Source organism: Suncus etruscus, chromosome 3, assembly GCF_024139225.1.
Source record: "Suncus etruscus isolate mSunEtr1 chromosome 3, mSunEtr1.pri.cur, whole genome shotgun sequence".
Taxonomy (NCBI): domain Eukaryota; kingdom Metazoa; phylum Chordata; class Mammalia; order Eulipotyphla; family Soricidae; genus Suncus; species Suncus etruscus.
In genome coordinates, this window is record NC_064850.1 from 163,185,051 (window position 1) to 163,203,695 (window position 18,645).

The following is an 18,645-nucleotide window of genomic DNA, read 5'->3' on the forward strand; positions in this document are numbered from 1 at the left end:
GCGCAGGGCTTGGAGGGGGCTTTGGCCCCAAGTGCGCCTTTTGGGGTGGAGGCGGAGGAGGAAGTGCCGCGTGTGTGGCCGGCCAGCTAAGGGCACCCCAGCACCCCAGTCCCGCCTTGGCTCCAGGTGCAAGCCCCGTGGCGAGGAGCCCGCTCCTTCCTCTCTCCTTCCCGGGCTCCACCGCTAGTTTCACCTGCGTCGGGAGCCCGGGCAATAAGAAAGAAAGTAAGGGGTTGTTCTACGCTTTGGGGGGTGTCATCTTCCGGGAGCACCCCATGAGCCGGGTTGGGCAATTCGGAGACTTCCTCACTCGGCTCTGGACGCGTTTTTTTGAGTCCACCTTGGAAGCGCAGCGGGGAACCAGACTTAGTGCCAGCGGAGGGGTGGGCGCAGAAAGAGCCCCCGGCACATTCTCAACTTGGGAACTGGCCCCCTTCTGTCACTCGCCCACACTGGCCAGGCCGTTTTGCAGAGGGCGAGCTCGGTGACTGGGCGCTGCAGCCGTCGGTTCCACCCGAGGCGCCTTTATCCTCGCCGCCCCCCGGACGGGTCAGCAGCGCTTGGGTGGCCACTCTTCCGAATCGTAGGCGCCCGCCTCCGTTTGCACTTGCTGTTCCTTCCCTGCAGTTTCTCCCTCAAGGTTGTCTTACCATCCTCTCCCCCAAACAAACTAAACAAAACAGCAAACAACAGCAAAAGCGAGGGAGGAGCAGAGAGACGCGGTCCGTGTTTGAGTTGCTTTGCTCCTGGCGGGCGGACCCGGGTTCGGTTCCGAACATCCCAGAAGGTGTCGTGGAGTTCTGAGCACTGCCGGGCGTGGCTCCCAAACCAAAAAATAACAACAAATGACTACTAAAAATAATACATAAAATAAATAAAAGCGTGCCACCAGGGTACGCAAAGTCAAGGGTTAAGTGTTCCCAGCACCGCCCCCAGCCCGCCCGCCCCGGAGCAAGCGCCCGAACTTTGCTGATGAGCCCGCGGCTGGTCCGAAGGCCGGTGCCGGGGAGGTGGATCCTCTTGTGAAGCTGTCTTGCTTCGGATTTGCACTCAGCTTCTGCTGAACCCGAGAGGACCCTGGCTTTGCTTGCACCTTTGCTGTGCCAGTCGACGGGATGAAGCCGAACAGAAACCCCAAGGTAACTCCGGAGGTCTAGCAACTTGTGAGATGACTGTCTTGGACCCTAAGTTCTTCTGGCAAGATAAGGGGAGAGCGGTCTTGACCTCTTAGCCTGTAGCTCTTCTGCAAAGGCGCCGCCCCCGGCACCCCCAGAACTTGGCTAGCACTCTTTGGCAAAACTAGTTCAAGTATTCTATTAGTTGGGCTCTATGTTCGGTGCGTCTCCAAAGTAGTAAGTTGGGCGTTCCGATATCTTTAGGTCAATTTAGGCAAACGGCTATATTTCCATTCCGGAGCAAAGGGGCTGTTTCTACAACGCGAAGGTTCCCAGGTATTGCTGTTTGCTACAGCTATCTGGAGAGCTTTGAGAATTTCGGATCAGTCCATCACCCCAATAATCCAGGCCAGTCAGACTGGAGATGCAAAGCCAGGATTGAAGTGCGTTTCAGAATCCTCAGGTGATGATGCACTGTGCATTAAACTTGGAGAACCACTATGGCAAAGAAGACGTTCGGTAGCCAGCAACAGCAGCCATGCAAGGCAAGTTGTCAGTTCAAATACTTGGGTGGGTAGGAGGAAAGACGCTGAGGTTTGCTGCAGCTGATGGACACCCTAGGCTAGGGGACTGTCATTTGGCAGCTTGGCTGCCTGGGGCTCCTGCCACTACTGCGTTTTCTTTCCCACCTTCCTCTGCCTAGGATCTTTTTCTTGGAGATGTTAAGTTCACAGTCAGTGCCCGGACTCCCTCAGTTGTTAAGGAAACAGGTTGAAACTTTTTATTCCGTGATGACTCACTTGTAGCAGGCAGTGGAGACACCCAGCAGAAACTCAGTGAGAGCAGCAAGGTGTGTCAGCAGGCTGCTCCCCCAGGTGGAGACTGTGAATGGGAAGTCATTATATCCTGTAGCTTATTGACAAGCTCTTCTCCATTCCTTTGAAAGCATATTTGAATATCTGATCCTTATCGCTCTGCTTGAAAACACCCCGTCTTTCACCCTTTCATTCCACTTACACCTGGTAATGTTGAGAGAAAACGGACACATCTTGTCATTTTCTTGATGAGAAACAAGCAAATCAAGATACAGGGGAACTATATATTGGATTGAGTTATCACAATGTTGTAAAATAGAGAGAATGAATTTGCAGTACATATTTTTTAATCCAAAAATAAAACTGCCCTTTGATTACGCATTCAGGGTGGATTAAAAGATATTAAAATATGCATGAATCAATGTTTGTTTTTTAAATCAGCCAGCAAGGCATGACCTAAAATAACTTAACCTGTTCAAAAATGTAAAATTTATTGAATTTTTTTTTTAATTTTCTACTACCTTTTGGGTGGGGTGGAGGAGAGTTATGTTGAGCCACACCAGCTGTGATAAGGATTTTATCCTGGATTTAAACTCAGGAATCACTCCTATGGGTAGCTCAAGGGTGTTAGGGATCCAATCTGGCTGGTTCTATACAAGGAAATTGCTATAACCCACTGTACTGTTTCTCCAGACCACTTTTCCTTTCTCTTTATCTTACCATGGCCTGAAATGCTTTCTTTCCCATTCTCACTTCCCTTTAGAGGGAACAATAGGGCTGGCATATGATATAACAAACCATCAATATTGTCAACTGCTGAACTTTGAACCTCTCTTATAGACCCCCCACCTTCCCTGTATCTTTAATGCACCTTCCTATCTGCAGTCCCCAGCACAAAACCCTTTTGAGTTGTTGCTGTTTCCTTTGGTATCTGGAGAGATTCTTAGGTAGCCCAGCATCCTGACTATATTCAGTTATTTTCCAAGACAGTTTCTCTGGAGCCAAAACCTTTTATAATCCTTAAGTGCTGTAAATGGCAGTTTATTTGTGTACACTTAAATGTTTACAGCAACCAAATTAGCATTCTGAGCATAAGTAGTAATAATCAACTACATTCTTAAGAATTCACCTCATGAAAGTTCACTCTAGTCAGTACTATGAGGGGACAAGAATACATATTCATCTATTAGATACTAAAAGGAAAAGATAATTCAGAGTAAGACAAAAGGCAAATAGGAATCAAATAGTAAGACATAAGAAATAGTAAGACATATAGGAAGTCAGCTTTCTTTATTGCTTTCTGCCACTGTTCTCATTAAAATGGTATATTAGAAGGAGATAGGGATGGAGAGGTAGAACTGGAGTTAAGGCACATGCCTTGCATGCAGCTTTCCTTCTGTTTGAATCCCTGGTACCACATATGATCCCTTAGCACTCCCAGGGGTCACTTCTAAGTAGAGGGTCATGAATGAATGGAACCTGAGCACATGCTGGATGTAGGATATCCCCTAAATAAAATAAAAAATAAATAAAATGGCACACAGAGGCTAGAGAGGCAACTCAAAGGCTAGAGAAAATGCTTTGCATTTGAGAGGCCCTGAGTTCAATCCCACCACCTCATTTCACTCCTGATCTCAGTACCAACCACACGGTACTGATGGGCCCCACAGAACAGCATTACCACCTGTTGCTGAGCTAAACTGTTAGCACAGTTAGCTGAGTATGGTTAGAAGTGCCCTCCACATCTGCAGCCAAAGAATAAAGGAAGTATAAAAAATTGCACATGTACATTTAAATATTAGCATATTTAAAAGCGGGAGTTGGATGTATTGTTCGATACATGCCATTAAAAGTAAATGTTAGTAAAGCTTTACATAGAGGGAGCATTTACACTAGAAGACCAGGGGGGGCAAGTGAGGGAGATATGGGATGCATGCTGGGAATAGCGGTGGAGGGAGGACAACACTGGTGTTGGGAATGGCTCTGATTCACTACCACTATGTACCTTAAATATTACTATGAGAGATTTGTAATTCACTTTGGTCACAATAAAAATTATTTAAAAAAATAAATGTTAGTAAGAATTTCCAAGAACCAAAATGATATGACTGCATCCATTCTGACTCCTTTGTAGCTTTAAAAAAGAGAATCTAGGGGCGGGAGAGATAGCATGGAGGTAGAGCATTTGCCTTGCATGCAGAAGGTCAGTGTTTTGAATCCTGGCATCCCATATGGTCCCCCCAGCCTGCCAGGAGCGATTTCTGAGCATGGAGCCAGGAGTAACCCCTGAGTGCTGCTGTGTGTGACCCAAAAACCAAAATAGAAAAAAAAGAAAAAAAAGAAAAGAGAGTCTAAGGACCTACCCCTGAAATTCTAACTCCATTTTTCAGAGATGACATTGAAAGACTGAAATGTGACAACAACCTGGCTTCTTCAACTGTGGGTCACCACTCCTCCATATGGGGTGGCATGATTTTTTTAATTTATTGATAATTTACCCAGTAAATATTTGATCCATGTGCTTATTCTATATACTTCTATGTCTATTTTCTCCAGGGAAAAGGGTCACAGCAGAAAATGTTTTAAAAGCCCTGGTCTGAAAAGGTGGGACTAATGCAGATTAATGAGAAACTGTTTCTCAACAGATGGCATAAACCATTTACAATTAGGCCAAAAGGGTGGGGTAGAAAGAAAGGGTGTCTGTCATCTAACTTCAGAAGAAAACAGATAGGAACCACCCAGTTCCATCCCATTTATTTCTTTAAATATATAACCCTTTGGAGTTTTTAATATCTCTAGAGCTAAATATAATTGGTTAGAAAGTGTTCCCATAATACTGCCATGTCTAAAAATTAAAGTCCAAAATGGCAAATAGCAATGCCAAAGCTAGATTATTAGGGCACTGGCTCCTTTTTCAGTATCTGTTAAGTCATATTGCTTGTTTCTTGAAGAGATTTTGATCTTATCTTACCAGGAAGCTTTGGCTAGACAAGTCTGGTTCTAATTATTCCTTCTCACCTTAAAACAGAGGGAACTGTCCTGGTGACATAGCTCAGTGACTGAAGGTGTGTTTTATAAGCAAGAAACTCTGGTTCTAAACATAGGGAGATTATTGCAGCATCCACCTGAAGATCATATATTTATCTTCAACCATTCTAAACATTTAAAGTAAAATTTATTCTCTTAAATTAAAAGCATCTGGGGCCGGGCGGTGGCGCTGGAGGTAAGGTGCCTGCCTTGCCTGCGCTAGCCTAGGACGGACCGCGGTTCGATCCCCCGGCGTCCCATATGGTCCCCCAAGAAGCCAGGAGCAACTTCTGAGCGCATAGCCAGGAGTAACCCCTGAGCGTCACAGGGTGTGGCCCAAAAACAAAACAAAAACAAAAACAAAACAAAACAAAAAAAATTAAAAGCATCTGTCTATAACTTTTGCTCAAAATTTCTGCTCCAATATCGAATCTTATATTGCAAGAACTATATACAATTTGTTGTATTCCAAACCAAAACCCTATAAAAGAAATTTGTGGAGGCTAGAGCAGTTGCGCAAGCAGTAGGGTGTCTGCCTTGCATGCACTAACCTAGGACAGACCTTGATTCGATCCCCCGCGTGTCCATATGGTCCCCCAAACTAGGAGCGATTTCTGAGCGCATAGCCAGGAGAAACGCCTAAGCATCACTAGGTATGGCCCAAAAATCAAAAAAAAAAAAAAAAAAGGAAAACTTGTGGATAGATTTGTTTCCAAAAATCCTAATAACCCATAGATTTAAAAATGGTTTCTGAAAAACATATTCAGTGGTGTTTAGAGTGTGCTGAGTTGAAGTGCCATGGCTTTATCTTTCTCAGAATTCAGCAAACTATGACCTATTTGTTTTTTATAATTTAAAAACTAAAATAACTTTTTGTCTTGTATTTGGGCTATTCACAGGGATGCTCTGGGGTTATTCCTGACTTTACACTCAAAAAATATTCCTAGTGATGTTTGCTGGGGATTGAACTAAGTAAAAAATCTAGAGAAGTTTAACAGTGTAGTGGTTGCAAAATATTTTTCTTAGATATGAATCAAAACTGATTATATAGTATTAATTGGTATTAATGTTAGTATTAATCAATACTAATCTGTCCCACCAGAAATAATTTGAATTTCTGGATCACAATATGTTCTATTTTTGAATTGGAAAATTTCAAATTTGTATTAAATGAACATTGTGCTCATAAGCAGCAAACAATTCATATTAAATGTGTTAGTCCCCAAAGTAACAATCATTCATATTATGTTTTAAGTGTCGGAATTTATAATCAATGAAAGACATCTAATAAATAAATCTTCCAGTTTGCCTTCATATACTAAAACAAATAAGCACATAACTACCTTCACAGATTAAAGGAAAGCAATCTCCTCTTGCTAAAAAATATTGTATTCTGCATACTGTGAGTATGCTCCCTCATTTTCTAGAGCCCTGAAAATTATGACTAGCTCCATATAAATTGGGATAGGCCTGTTTGGGCTTGTTAAGGTTCAGAAGTTTTATAGTTGGGCACATCACCAAAATTTTCATCATTTAGAAATGTACATTTTTACAAAAGGGAATACACAGAAGTGGAAAATGAGACTAAACACTCTTTAGTGATTAGTGAATTTATGTTTGATAACAAAAATTCCTCCTTCTCTAAAGGGAATACAGTTGATGAAGAATAAAAGATCGATTTTAAGTGACCAAACCCTCATTTAAAGTAAAACTATTGAAGTGGAATATTGTTCTTTAAACTTTAAAAATATTCAGTAAATATGTCAGGTTTTGTGGCTTATGTTATGTAGTTACTCTACTCCGATGTAGTTGGACTATAGTTGGACTATAGATGCTATAGGCAAGATATAAGCAAATAAGTTATGGCTGCAGTTAAACAAACTTTATTTGGACACTGATATTTTTTTTATTTTATATGATTTTTCAAATGTCTACATTTTCTTTTTTCTTTTTCTTTTGGTTTTTGGGTCACAACCGACAGTGCTCAGGAGTTACTCCTGGCTCTATGCTCAGAAATTGCTCCTGGCAGGCTCGGGGGACCATATGGGATGCCGGGATTCAAACCACCATCCTTCTGCATGAAAGGCAAATGCCTTGCCTCCATGCTATATCTCCGGCCCCATATATTTTCTTTCTTCTATTGATATTTATTTAACCTTAAACAATTTTTTGGAGTAGAGCAATAGCACAACAGTAAGGCACTTGTCTTGCGTGCAGCCAACCTGGTTTGTTAAAGCCACAGATCATTTGTTTTATTCAGATTTATTAATAGAGCATCTTTAAAAGTGTCCTAATGACAAAAAAAAAAGAGGTCAAATCTAAATACCTGAGCCAAAATCAATGACAACTGAATCAAGAGACCCAAACTATAACAAGCTAAACACAAAATGGGCCTGTTAACACTAGTAGCCAGGGGGCTAGGGGTCGACAGATTTGGGATGTATGTGGGCAACTATGGTAGAGGGAGGTCAACAGTGGTGGAGGGAATGATCCTAATTCACTATCAGTAAACACATGAAATACAACTGTGAAAGACTTGTAATTCACAGTAGCTTTAATAAAAAAAATTTTTTTTAAAAAGTGTCCTAATGGAGCCGGAGAGATAGCATGGAGGTAAGGCGTTGCCTTTCATACAGGACAGTGGTTCGAATCCTGGCATCCCATATGGTCCCCTGTGCCTGCCAGGGGCAATTTCTGAGCATAGAGCCAGGAGTAACCCCTGAACGCTGCTGGGTGTGACCCAAAAACAAAAACAAAAACAAAAAACAAAAAAAGCATCCTAAGGAGGACCCTTCAGAGTCAATATACTTGCAATTTAGAGCTTAACAAAAAAATGAAAATAGGGGTTCTTTTCATAAACCAAACAATATATAATATGTGATATAAATTTCTAGGCAACTGAAATCAACTAAATAATTTCTTTTTGAAAAATAAATAGAAGTAAATTTATCTCATCCTAGGACTATTAGTAGTCATGCGTAGATAACTAACTCCTATTAACTTAATGCACTTCTGTACCTGATGTAGTAATTGAGAGAGGAGGAGTGAGGGAGACAATTGAAACTAGATTGCTTAACTCTTGTGCTTTCTGGATAAGGAATCAGTCCAAATGGAATTAACTTTCCTCCCATAGCATAAGGTGTATTTCATATTTTACTAGATTTATCTTATACCATAAATAGACTTTCAGTTATCTTCAAAGTAATTCTTAAACTAGGAACTGATTATAATATGGAATTCATAATTGCTGATTGTTTAAGTGGAGCAAAATACATGTATTTGCTAACAAGCAAACTTTCATCTAATTAGGAATTAAATATACCACAGTAGAAATAATCACTGATATTTGAAACCAGTAGAGGCAGCTAAAAAATGAGACAATTACTTTGAGTTTTACTAAAGTACCTGAAGTTTTTTTTAAACTGGGTGTCATAGATAAAAGTGAAATCAGAGTCAAGTACTGACTAAAAACTGACTAAGGTGACTAAGGTTGCTTTCAACAATTAATGAGCAGATTGGTGGATATCTGCAAACTCATGACATTTGCCTGCTTTCATTCAAAGATAGTCTTAAATCTAATCCATTTGTCAATCTATCATATATCAAGGAAAGTATAAGTCTTAGAGGGCCACATCTGATAGAGCTCGGGACCACATGTGGTGCGGAGGTCAAGCCTGGGTCAGCCACATTCAAGACAAGCACCCTGACTACTGTACCATACCATAATATACTTGTAATCTCCAGCTCCAGAACATAATTGTAACCAAGAAAGCACTATTTTCATTTTCCCTCGAAACTGGTTCTGCCCTCCAAAAGTGGAAGAGAGTATAAAACGACCCTTCCTGCTACCTTCCATCTGATTCATCTCCCCATCCCACCCCCCACAAAGGAAACCGATCAGTAAGGCTCTTGTTAACTTCTTGCCTCCATCATGTTGTTTTTGTTTTTTCCTTCTGAGCTCAAACCTTTTTTTTTTTTTTTTTTTGGTTTTTGGGTCACACCCAGCAGCACTCAGGAGTTACTCCTGGCTCTATGCTCAGAAATCGCTCCTGGCAGGCTCAATGGACCCTATGGGATGCCTTCCTTCTGCATATAAGGCAAATGCCCTACCTCCAAGTTATCTCTCCGGCCCCATGAGCTCAAACCTCTTAAAGGAGCTTCCATGGGTCCGCAGCAGCAATAACCAAGTCTTGTATGTAGTGCTGGCCAACCCAGAAAGCACTTTCATGTACAGCTGAGATATTTAAATAACATCAGTGGGACTGTTCATTCTCTATCCAAGCACTCGTCCTTTTAGCAATTCCTGGTAAGCTTGAACTTAAGGGCCTGTTTTTATCTAGAATTGTTGTAAAAATAAATATAGCCCATTACATATGAATTTAAGATAAACATGAAGGTTTGGGAGGTTTTAGCACCAATATTTACCATGGGACATACTACTATGTTACTGCAAAAAAATTTAGTCCTGGAACTAAAATTCTAATTCATCTGGGCTTCCTATTTTGGAGATTGCTGTTTATTGGAAGGTTTTGTTTTGTTTATGCAATATTTTTGTTTGTTTGTTTTTTGGGCCACACCCATTTGATGCTCAGGGGTTACTCCTGGCTAAGCACTCAGAAATCGCCCCTGGCTTGGGACACGGGGAGGGGGGATCAAACCGCCATCCGTCCTAGGATCTAGCACCACCGCACCAGCCCCTATTTGTGCTAAATTTTGCAACCATGCTCTTATTTCATAGTAACACTCAAAATAATCAATTCTTCTGACCTATGAAATACCTGATGTGAGACTCTCTTTCAAGGATAAGACTGGGCTGGCTTCCCCTACTAAAGAAAAAAAAAATCCATTTTCTGAATTTTCCTAAAGTTTGCTTAATTAAAAGACTAAATTAAAATAAGAGGACCAGTAACATAGCTAAAAGGACTGAGGCACATGCCTTACATGCTTGAGGCACTGCATGCCTCACCCCACCCGGCCCCCATGGCACCACCAAGTGTTTCCCCAGCACAACACTAGGTCCAATGAACATCACTGACTGGCCCTAAAGTTGAACCATTTGACCCAGTTGTCTAAGTATCACCAGAAGGAGGCCTCAGGCCCCTGAGTACTTACTGAATGGGAATCCTACCCCCCAATAAAATTAGAACTAGAAAATTAGCTATCTTTCTATTTTCAGATTCTATTCTGTTCTCTTGGGGTTTTTATTTTAATAGGTTAGATGTATTAAAGGTAAATGCTTAGCTCAAGTGGGGTAACATGAGTGACCCACAAGTCACAGCCACAGGATATTGCCAATCTTACTTCAGTTCCTTGGTAGTCCAGTGATGTCTTGCTAGTCAAGTGGGGTCTCATGCAGCATTAGTCCATGAAAATAAAGCATTTTTAAGTGCATTCCATCCTTCCTCAGTCAGAACCTTCTCTTTATCAAGACCCACACAGGTGACTCAGAGGTAATTAGAATTTGAGAAGCCTTGAATGAGAGAATTTATTTATTTACATATAGATGAATCTTTCTATTTAAAACCATGTTAAAAATTATTAAACATTGTGTCTGTCAACACTTATGAAGGGCATTTCTTTGTATTGAATATCTTCAAAATATGTAATTGTTATGTCTCTATTTTATTTTTGGCAATGCTAATAATCATTCCTATTAATATTTTATAACAAACTTGTAAGTAAACAAATATAACTTTGAAAAGGCCTCTACATGGACTTCACAAACTACATAGGTGTTGGGTGAGGAGTGCTCAAGTGCCCACGGCCCCACCCTAAAGATACATGGTGAATTGGGTTGAGTGATTTAATGCAAGGGCTCAAGGATGAAGTGTTATGTGGTCCCTCTACCCTTGCAGGGCTATACTTGGTGATGCTCAGAGGGACCATATGATACCATTGATCTAACCAGAGCTGGTAGCATGCAAGTCATTCATTGAAACCCTTGTACTGTCTCTCCAGCCCATTGGCAGAGTATTTAAAGTGGCATACACTTTCTGGTCCTCCAGTCATCAGTATTTCTCTTTTATTTCAGGTATTTTCAATTACATAAGAAAATTCATATGCCAATGCCACAATTCATATAGTTGTACCCTGAAGTTTCTACTAAAAGTGGACAAAGAGTATCTCATTTGGATTTAGGACAAATTCCAAACTAGTTTTGTCAACTTTACATTGTAAAATGTCAGAAAGATGTTTTCATAAATCAGGATTCCTTTTGAGTTCAAAACCTCACTTCCTTAACCCTGTCTTCTTGAGTTTTAGAAGTTATAATATATCAAAGAAAAAATATTCTGGGTTGGATGTATGGTAATAGACTAGAAGCTTAGTTTAGAGATTCATTTCATAGAGGGCTGGCAGTGGCATTCTGCAATGTGACTTATTTTGAAGCACTCTATGCCCTAGACATAGACCCAGAGTCCCTATCTCAGACTAGAACCTGTGACTTTGTGCTCTTACAATCCCAGCCTCCCACTACCATCTACTACTTAGTTTTTTTATGATCAAGGGATTGTGAAAAATGCCAGGTCTTGAATTTCTTATCAGGGTGCCACACATTGTTTTATAAAATCAAAACACAAGGTGTTATTTATCTACCTCCTGTGCTTCAGCTATGCCCATCAGCTCTCCAGGTATGTGATGTTGAGTCAATAATTGGGTAAGAGTTCCCTGAAAATCTTTCCTATCCTCTTACTATTTACTGCCTCCCACATGTTCACTCAATCATCTAGAATCGGTTAGGTGGCTCCTCTGGATTGGCCTTGAACTCCCTACACATGAGCCTCTCTAATGTATTAAAAATATGATCAAAATTGTCTTCACTGCTGGAAAGTGGAAACTCTTGTAAGGGCCATTGATATATAATCTAGAATTCTCTTTCATTGATTTTTTTTACTTTGGAAAATATTTCAGTAGGTAAAGGGGGGGTATTAAATGCGTTTCTGTTCACAAATTCTTTCTAAAAGTCATTCCAGAACATTATGCTTTTTGCTTCAATTCTTAATATCTATAAGATACGAATACCACTGGAAAGACTGCATTTTACACTAGATAGGAAGGTTAAGCAGATGTGGCTAAATATTTGGGTAGATTCTAATATGGATCGGGAGACAGTAGAGGATGTTTGTAGATGCTACGAAGGAGACATGGTGGAATTATACCAAACAGCCTCTCCGGAAGATGTTATATTTTTTTACCTTGAACTACATCAGGGATTTATTTTTATGAAAAACATCTCATTTGTTAGTTGAAAATCTCAGGTTGAGACATTCCCATGTCCCCCATCCAGTCCAAATTCAAAGCAAATCATTGATGACCCATCCCCTGGAGATTTTTTCCAGACATTTGATTTAGAATGTTTTTAGGCAAAGTGAAGGCACTTCTACATTGGTGTTCTATACTCATATAACAACTGAACTATAAGGAGCCTTGCTCACTCTGGATCTAGTTTTCATTATGGAAGGGGTCTTTGGTGAACACAGGGACGGACAACCTGGTGGGGCGGGGCTTAGCTGTGGCTGCTGCTGCTTTGAAGTAGCAGAAGACTGACTGGACTTTAGAAAAACATGTAACCAGAAACAAGAAATATCTGTCTTTTAGGGCTATTGTTTGTCTTATTTGAAAGGAACAAGAGGCTCCTGGTACAGCTTACTGACAGCTCTCACAATTTAGTACACAGACTACAAGGAGTATAATTATAGTCGAGAATGTGTTCTTGTTCTTCCCCCGTGAGAATTTACTACTCTCTTTACCCATCACAATCACCATGGTTACCAACCCCAATCAAACTGTGACTCTGATTGGTGATATTTATCTCTCATAGAAGATTGTATTAGGTTGTCTTTCTGTCCTAAACTATTTATCTCTCTTTCATTAATGCTCTTTATGGCAATTTGACCAGACTAAGAACCTTGGGAGTGGGGTTGTAAGGAGTCATCTGATACCACTTAATGTGGTTTGTTGAGCAATCGGACGCAGATGAACCAAACAAGATGGTTTTGCTCTATACACTATAATCTCAAGCTTAAGTCCATTTGAGTCATAATTTTCCATAGGATTGGTGACCCATCCCAGTGGAAATATTCAATAATATTTTTGTAAGGCTTGGTAGCATTTTAAGGGGTGCTTTTAGAATCTAAAAGCTTTAGAATCTTACATTGTTCAAATTTTTAGTTTGTTTTAAAATGTTGTTAAATTGTTCATTACTTTTGGGTTTTTTTATTTTGAGATCACACACAGCTGTGTTCAGGGCTTCCTCCTGGCTCTTACTCCTGGTTCAGGAATAACTCCTTCTGGGGCTTGGAAAACCATAGTTGGTGCCATGATTTGAACTTAAGTCAGGCTCATGCAAGTCAAGTGCCTTGCCCTTTGTTCTATTTGATCCATGAATTTAGGTTTTAAAGATCCAATTTTATATGGCTTTCATTGAAAAACTTTTGTATTTCTCTATTTGAGAAATTCTATTAATATGTTAATACCATGTATAGAGGTTCTATTAATAATATAAACTAGAAGAGCAAATTGATTTTAGTTATAAAGAATTGGAAATGAAGTGATAGATATAAGTGAGAATAGAAAAGGAGAAAGCAGCCACAGTTACCAAAAAATTGAAAAGAAATCATGAGGAAAGATAAACACTTTCACAATACTCCTTAGTATTATTATTATTATTAATTTTTGATTGATTTGGGTTTGGGTTTGGGGCCACACCCGGTGATGCGCAGGGGTTACTCCTGGCTATGTGCTCAGAAATCACTCATGGGTTGGAGGAGGATATGGGATGCCGGGGATCTAACTGTGGTCCCCTTGGGTCAGCCACGTGCAAGGCAAACACCCTTCCGCTGCGCTAGTGCTCCTGCCCCAATACTCTTTATTATTAAAAGTGATCTCTAAAAATGATTGCCAGTGGATAAACCTCCTTATTGTTTCTAATTCATGTGCAACAAGCCCATTTCAACTGATTGTTGAGGGACCTGGTTACTATCCCAGCTCTACTTAAAGTGGAATCCAAAACAACTTAATTAGTGGCCTCTAGTTTCATCATTCTAAGGAAGGTATCTTACCTATCCTTTTGCCAGAAAATAACCCCTAAGCTTTCTTAGCATAAAAAATAATAAAAAATACAATGGGAAATTGTATTTTCCTTTGAGAAATTCATACATATTTTGCCTTTTATTTGTTTTAAACAAGAAGAAAATTGTTTTGACAGTCTGTAGCACATTGAGCTTTGCGTATGGAAATAGAGAAGTGGTCACACTATTCAAAATTCCATTTCTTTATGTTATTATACAGTGTCAGTGTAGCTTCTTGACATATGAGAGTAGTGTAACTTCCTGTTGTGGAGATATTTCTGTTGTGGAAAAGACCTACTTAAAGACTTCTTGGTTTCGCTTTTCCTTTGCAACTGGCTGTTGACATTGGGTGGTCTTTCCAGCATTTGGCCTTGGCTGAAAAAGAATTCACATATCTTAACCTGGTTGAGCTAATGGAAGACGTGAATAAAGCAGGATTATGGACCTAGTCTATAACTATATTATCTAGACCTAGTCTAGAACTGTAGGGTACTTATCTGAGACCCACCCATTTCTGGGAGGGGTCTTGGGAACCGGATAATAGGTGTGACTTTACCTGCAAGACCCGGCCCATTCCTGGGAGGGGTCTTGGAATAGGTAAATAAACCCAGAAGCCAGGGGATTAAGGGTTTTTGCCTTTTGGCCATGCTGGGCACTCTGAGGAAGATGGCTGAAAGAGTTTAGACGCAGGGTAGCCTGGAATGGCTGAATGCTTAAAAGGTTATGAGATAGGCCACACACACGTGGTGGCTAGGGCATGAATAAAGCTGATGGTTCCTAATGCCTGCCTGTGAGTGAGTCTTGATTACGCCGATTACCTGGGCCTGGAACCCGCCGGGTGCATGGGGGTTGCTGAGCCACGTGGCCTGGGATGGCAGACAGAGAAATCCACCTCCATCCATCGCCATCCAGCCCCATCCTTAATTATTTAACACTACATAGAACTATATTTTATATAAAAATTAACAGGAAAATTAGACTTGTGTTATAAATTTTTTTACTTTTATTATTATTATTCAAACTTGTTTTCCCTGGTCCTTTTATTCTAAAAAAGTTGGCATTCAAATTGAGATCTGCTGAGAAAAATCAACCAGAACTCTGATGAACCAGTGATAGGCTTCAAAGAAAGCCTGGGGCCCCACAAAAGCCACAGAGATAAGAGACACTCTCATTTATCTAGACTTGATTGACTCTGTCTGTATTTCCAGACCTTCTAAATCATATTCAGTTGACAAGGAAAATATATTCAAATTAATCATTTAATAATTTAAATGATGAGCAAAAGTATTTTTCTTTTATATGGACACTTAAAATAGCTAGACTATTCTATATGTAGCAGTACTCAAGGTCTTGGGAAAAAAAAAAAACTTTCCCTAAAGACATGAAGCTCTGGGTGAGTGACCTTTGGAGAATTAGCGATGTGAAGAAAAGAGAAAAATACTGTTTCCCAGAGGTGCACTTTACCTCATTCTTGTTTTCAATAGCCTTGGTAGTAAAGTCTGAACTATGTACTAGTATATTTCTATTTGAACCATCTGAATGAACAGCCTAAGTGCAGAATAAATGGCCATAGAGAAAACATAGAAAGAGTCCTAAGGCTCAGCGGTGGTACACATTGCCACTCAGAGTGTAATTCCTAAGCCCACAACATCAGTAGCTCCTAGATATCTGGAAAGGCAGAATCATGGGGCCGGAGAGATAGCATGGAGGTAAGGCGTTTGCCTTTCATGCAGGAGGTCATCGGTTCGAATCCCGGCGCCCCATATGGTCCCCCGTGCCTGCCAGGAGCAATTTCTGGGCCTGGAGCCAGGAATAACCCCTGAGCACTGCCAGGTGTGACCCAAAAACCACCAAAAAAAAAAAAAAAAGGCAGAATCATAGACCCTCTGCACATACATTGAAGAATAACCTGCATTTTCACAAGATTCATAGGCAACTCTTTTCAAACTCCACCTACTATCAGAAAAACAATACTCACGAATTTTCCCCTTTTGTTCACTTTCCCTTTCAATACCACTGCATTCAAAGCATGGTGAAGCAATTTTGAATGTCTATTCAAGGTCCCAAGACTGCTATATATATTATCCTTAGAACCCCAGCACTGCACTTTGCCTGGGACATAATAGGCATATAAGATGGCACACAAGAGTTCCAAATTGTCTAAACATCTAAATTTAAACCCTAGTCTTGCCACAAGTCTCAGCTCTGTATCTAATAAAATAAGAATAAAAATCAGTACTTCTTGTAGGATTGGGGGGGCAGTAAATGAGCTGATGCATTAACAGCTCATTTAGCACAGCAGCTGCTGCATATTAACTACATGTAAGTGACAGCTGCTACTTGTATTCATATGTGTTCAAATGAATACGAACTTTATTTCAAACCACAGAATCAACAATACTCTAAGCATGTGTCCCAAACTATAATAGTCAAACTTTAAAATATGCATGATAAAGATATTGGCTGGGAGACAGGAGGCAACCTGGGGATATTGGTGGGAGCAAGTTCACACTGGTAGTAAGCTCAGTGTTTGAAGATTGTATGCCTGTTTGTAATATAAAATTATACATTATAAATCTATACTGTACATTATAAATATACATTATAAACAATTTTGTAACAGTGCCTTGATAAAAAGATATAGAGATTAATATTCTGTGCCCTGTTGCTCTAAAATTAATACACAAGAGGCCAGAGAGATGGTACAAATAGGTAGGATGCTTGCCTTGTGGTCAACCCAGGTTTAATTTCCAGTATCCCATATCCCCTATACCACTAGGAATGATATTTGAGCACAGAGTCATTGCTGGGTGTAGTCAATGAGTAAATAAATAAAATTAATTTATAAAGCCAAAGAGATATTACAGGGGTTAAGGCATTTAGCTGGCCCATAGCCAACTCTGGTTTAATCACTTGCACTACATATGGTCCCCTAACTCACCTCTGAGTGATTCCTGAGCACAGCACCAGGAGTAAAGCATGAACACTGCGTGGTGTGGCCCAGAACTGCCACCCTTCATGATATAAGATATTTCAAAATAATTTTCAAAGAAAGTTCAACATAAGAAAATAAAAATGAAGAAAGGAGGTGGAAATGTAGAATAGGGGAAGGATGCCCTCTAACTGAAAACTCAGAGGCCCACAGTTTTGGGATGCAAATCTGTATGTCAACAGATGTGTGATCTACAATAAACAATCTCCTTGGGTCTCAATATTTCCTAAAAATTAGGATTAATGCCCCACCTTTATTTTGGTTTTTGGGTCACACCTAGCAGCACTCAGGTGTTACTCCTGGCTGTATGCTCAGAAATCGCTTCTGGCAGCCTCGGGGGACCATATGGGATGCGGGATTTGAACCGCCGTCCTTCTACATGCAGGGCAAATGCCCTACCCTCCATGCTATCTCTCGGTCCATAATGGCCCTTTTTGTTTCATAATGTTATGGTGATGGAGGAAAGCAAGACCCATGCTACTTATTTTTGTATCACTATCTCTCCACATGATCCAGGCACATAAGAGTTCTCTGACGCCTGTTTACTCAGTTGGATTAAATATGGCATTCTTAATGCAATGGGGATATAAATTGATATTGCATTATTACTCTCCAAAGGCCAGCTATTATAACAGACAAAAATATTATTCTTTAGCATTTCATTCTTTAAGGGATGAGAATGGGACAACCAGGGAGAAAGTCTGAAAGATTCCTGTGGGCAGAGTTAAGAGAGATGGTGATGGGGAGAGGGAATTGAAAAACAACCAGGGATTTACTCTGGCTCTCAATACCAGATAGAAGATGCTAAGGGAGAAAAAATGGGTAACAGCAAAAAAAAAAAAAAAAAAAAAAAAAAAAAGCTTCTAGATAAAAAGGCAAAATTCAACTTCCAGAGAAAATAGCAAAAGAATTTTGGCAGCTCAAACCTATGTTCTATGAGAAAGAACTTTGTAAAATTAAGAGCTATAGCTCTATGTAATTATGGAAATACAGGGCTTAAAGAAAGCTTTTTTCAAATTGGATGTTTTTACCTGGATTTGTTTCTCATAATAGGATGATTTTCCACATCTAAGTATTTAATCTCTGACTGTACAGTAGGTGGAAATTTAGCATAATTGAAATTCAGTTGCTGCTCTAAGTCCCAGATTGTAAGTGGATTCCTCTGTAAGGCAGACCCCACAGTGGTTGATGGTGGTAATTTGCTTCACTGCCAGAGAGGTTCACAGAGACTTATGAAAAAACATGTTATAGGCCCCCTGGGCTGACCACTTAGTCCAGGGGACTGAGATCCCCCACGCCAGACTAGACCCCATTCAGGGGTTCTCTTCTTACTATTATTCATTTTCAAAAGTGCGTGGGCTTGTGCCTACGTGACATATATACTTTTTAACAACACCCAAAAATATTCTTAATTCTCGACTGTTTTTAGGGGAAAAAATGGAATTCCCTAGATTTGGAGGATAATATTCAAATAGGTCTCTAAAATCAGAGTATATATAGACGTGACTTCTTATACAGTGGTCCTCTCAGACTGCCAAGCCTAATCCATAAACAATTCATCTATCCAATGTATATAGCCCCTCTGATATATTTCCCCTCCTCCACACCAGAGCCCCTTCTACTCCCTC

General features: G+C 40.2%; 1 protein-coding gene across 1 annotated transcript in view; it reads left to right on the plus strand.

Moving 5' to 3' along the window:
- Positions 1 to 1,007: 1,007 nt before the first annotated feature.
- Positions 1,008 to 18,645, plus strand: part of MAPRE2 (microtubule associated protein RP/EB family member 2) — a 198,004-nt gene continuing 180,366 nt past the window's right edge. The window contains exon 1 of the mRNA XM_049769713.1: positions 1,008 to 1,139. Within this exon, the coding sequence (XP_049625670.1) occupies positions 1,116 to 1,139 (24 nt within the window). The 5' untranslated portion in view covers positions 1,008 to 1,115. The remainder of the gene's footprint in view (positions 1,140 to 18,645) is intronic.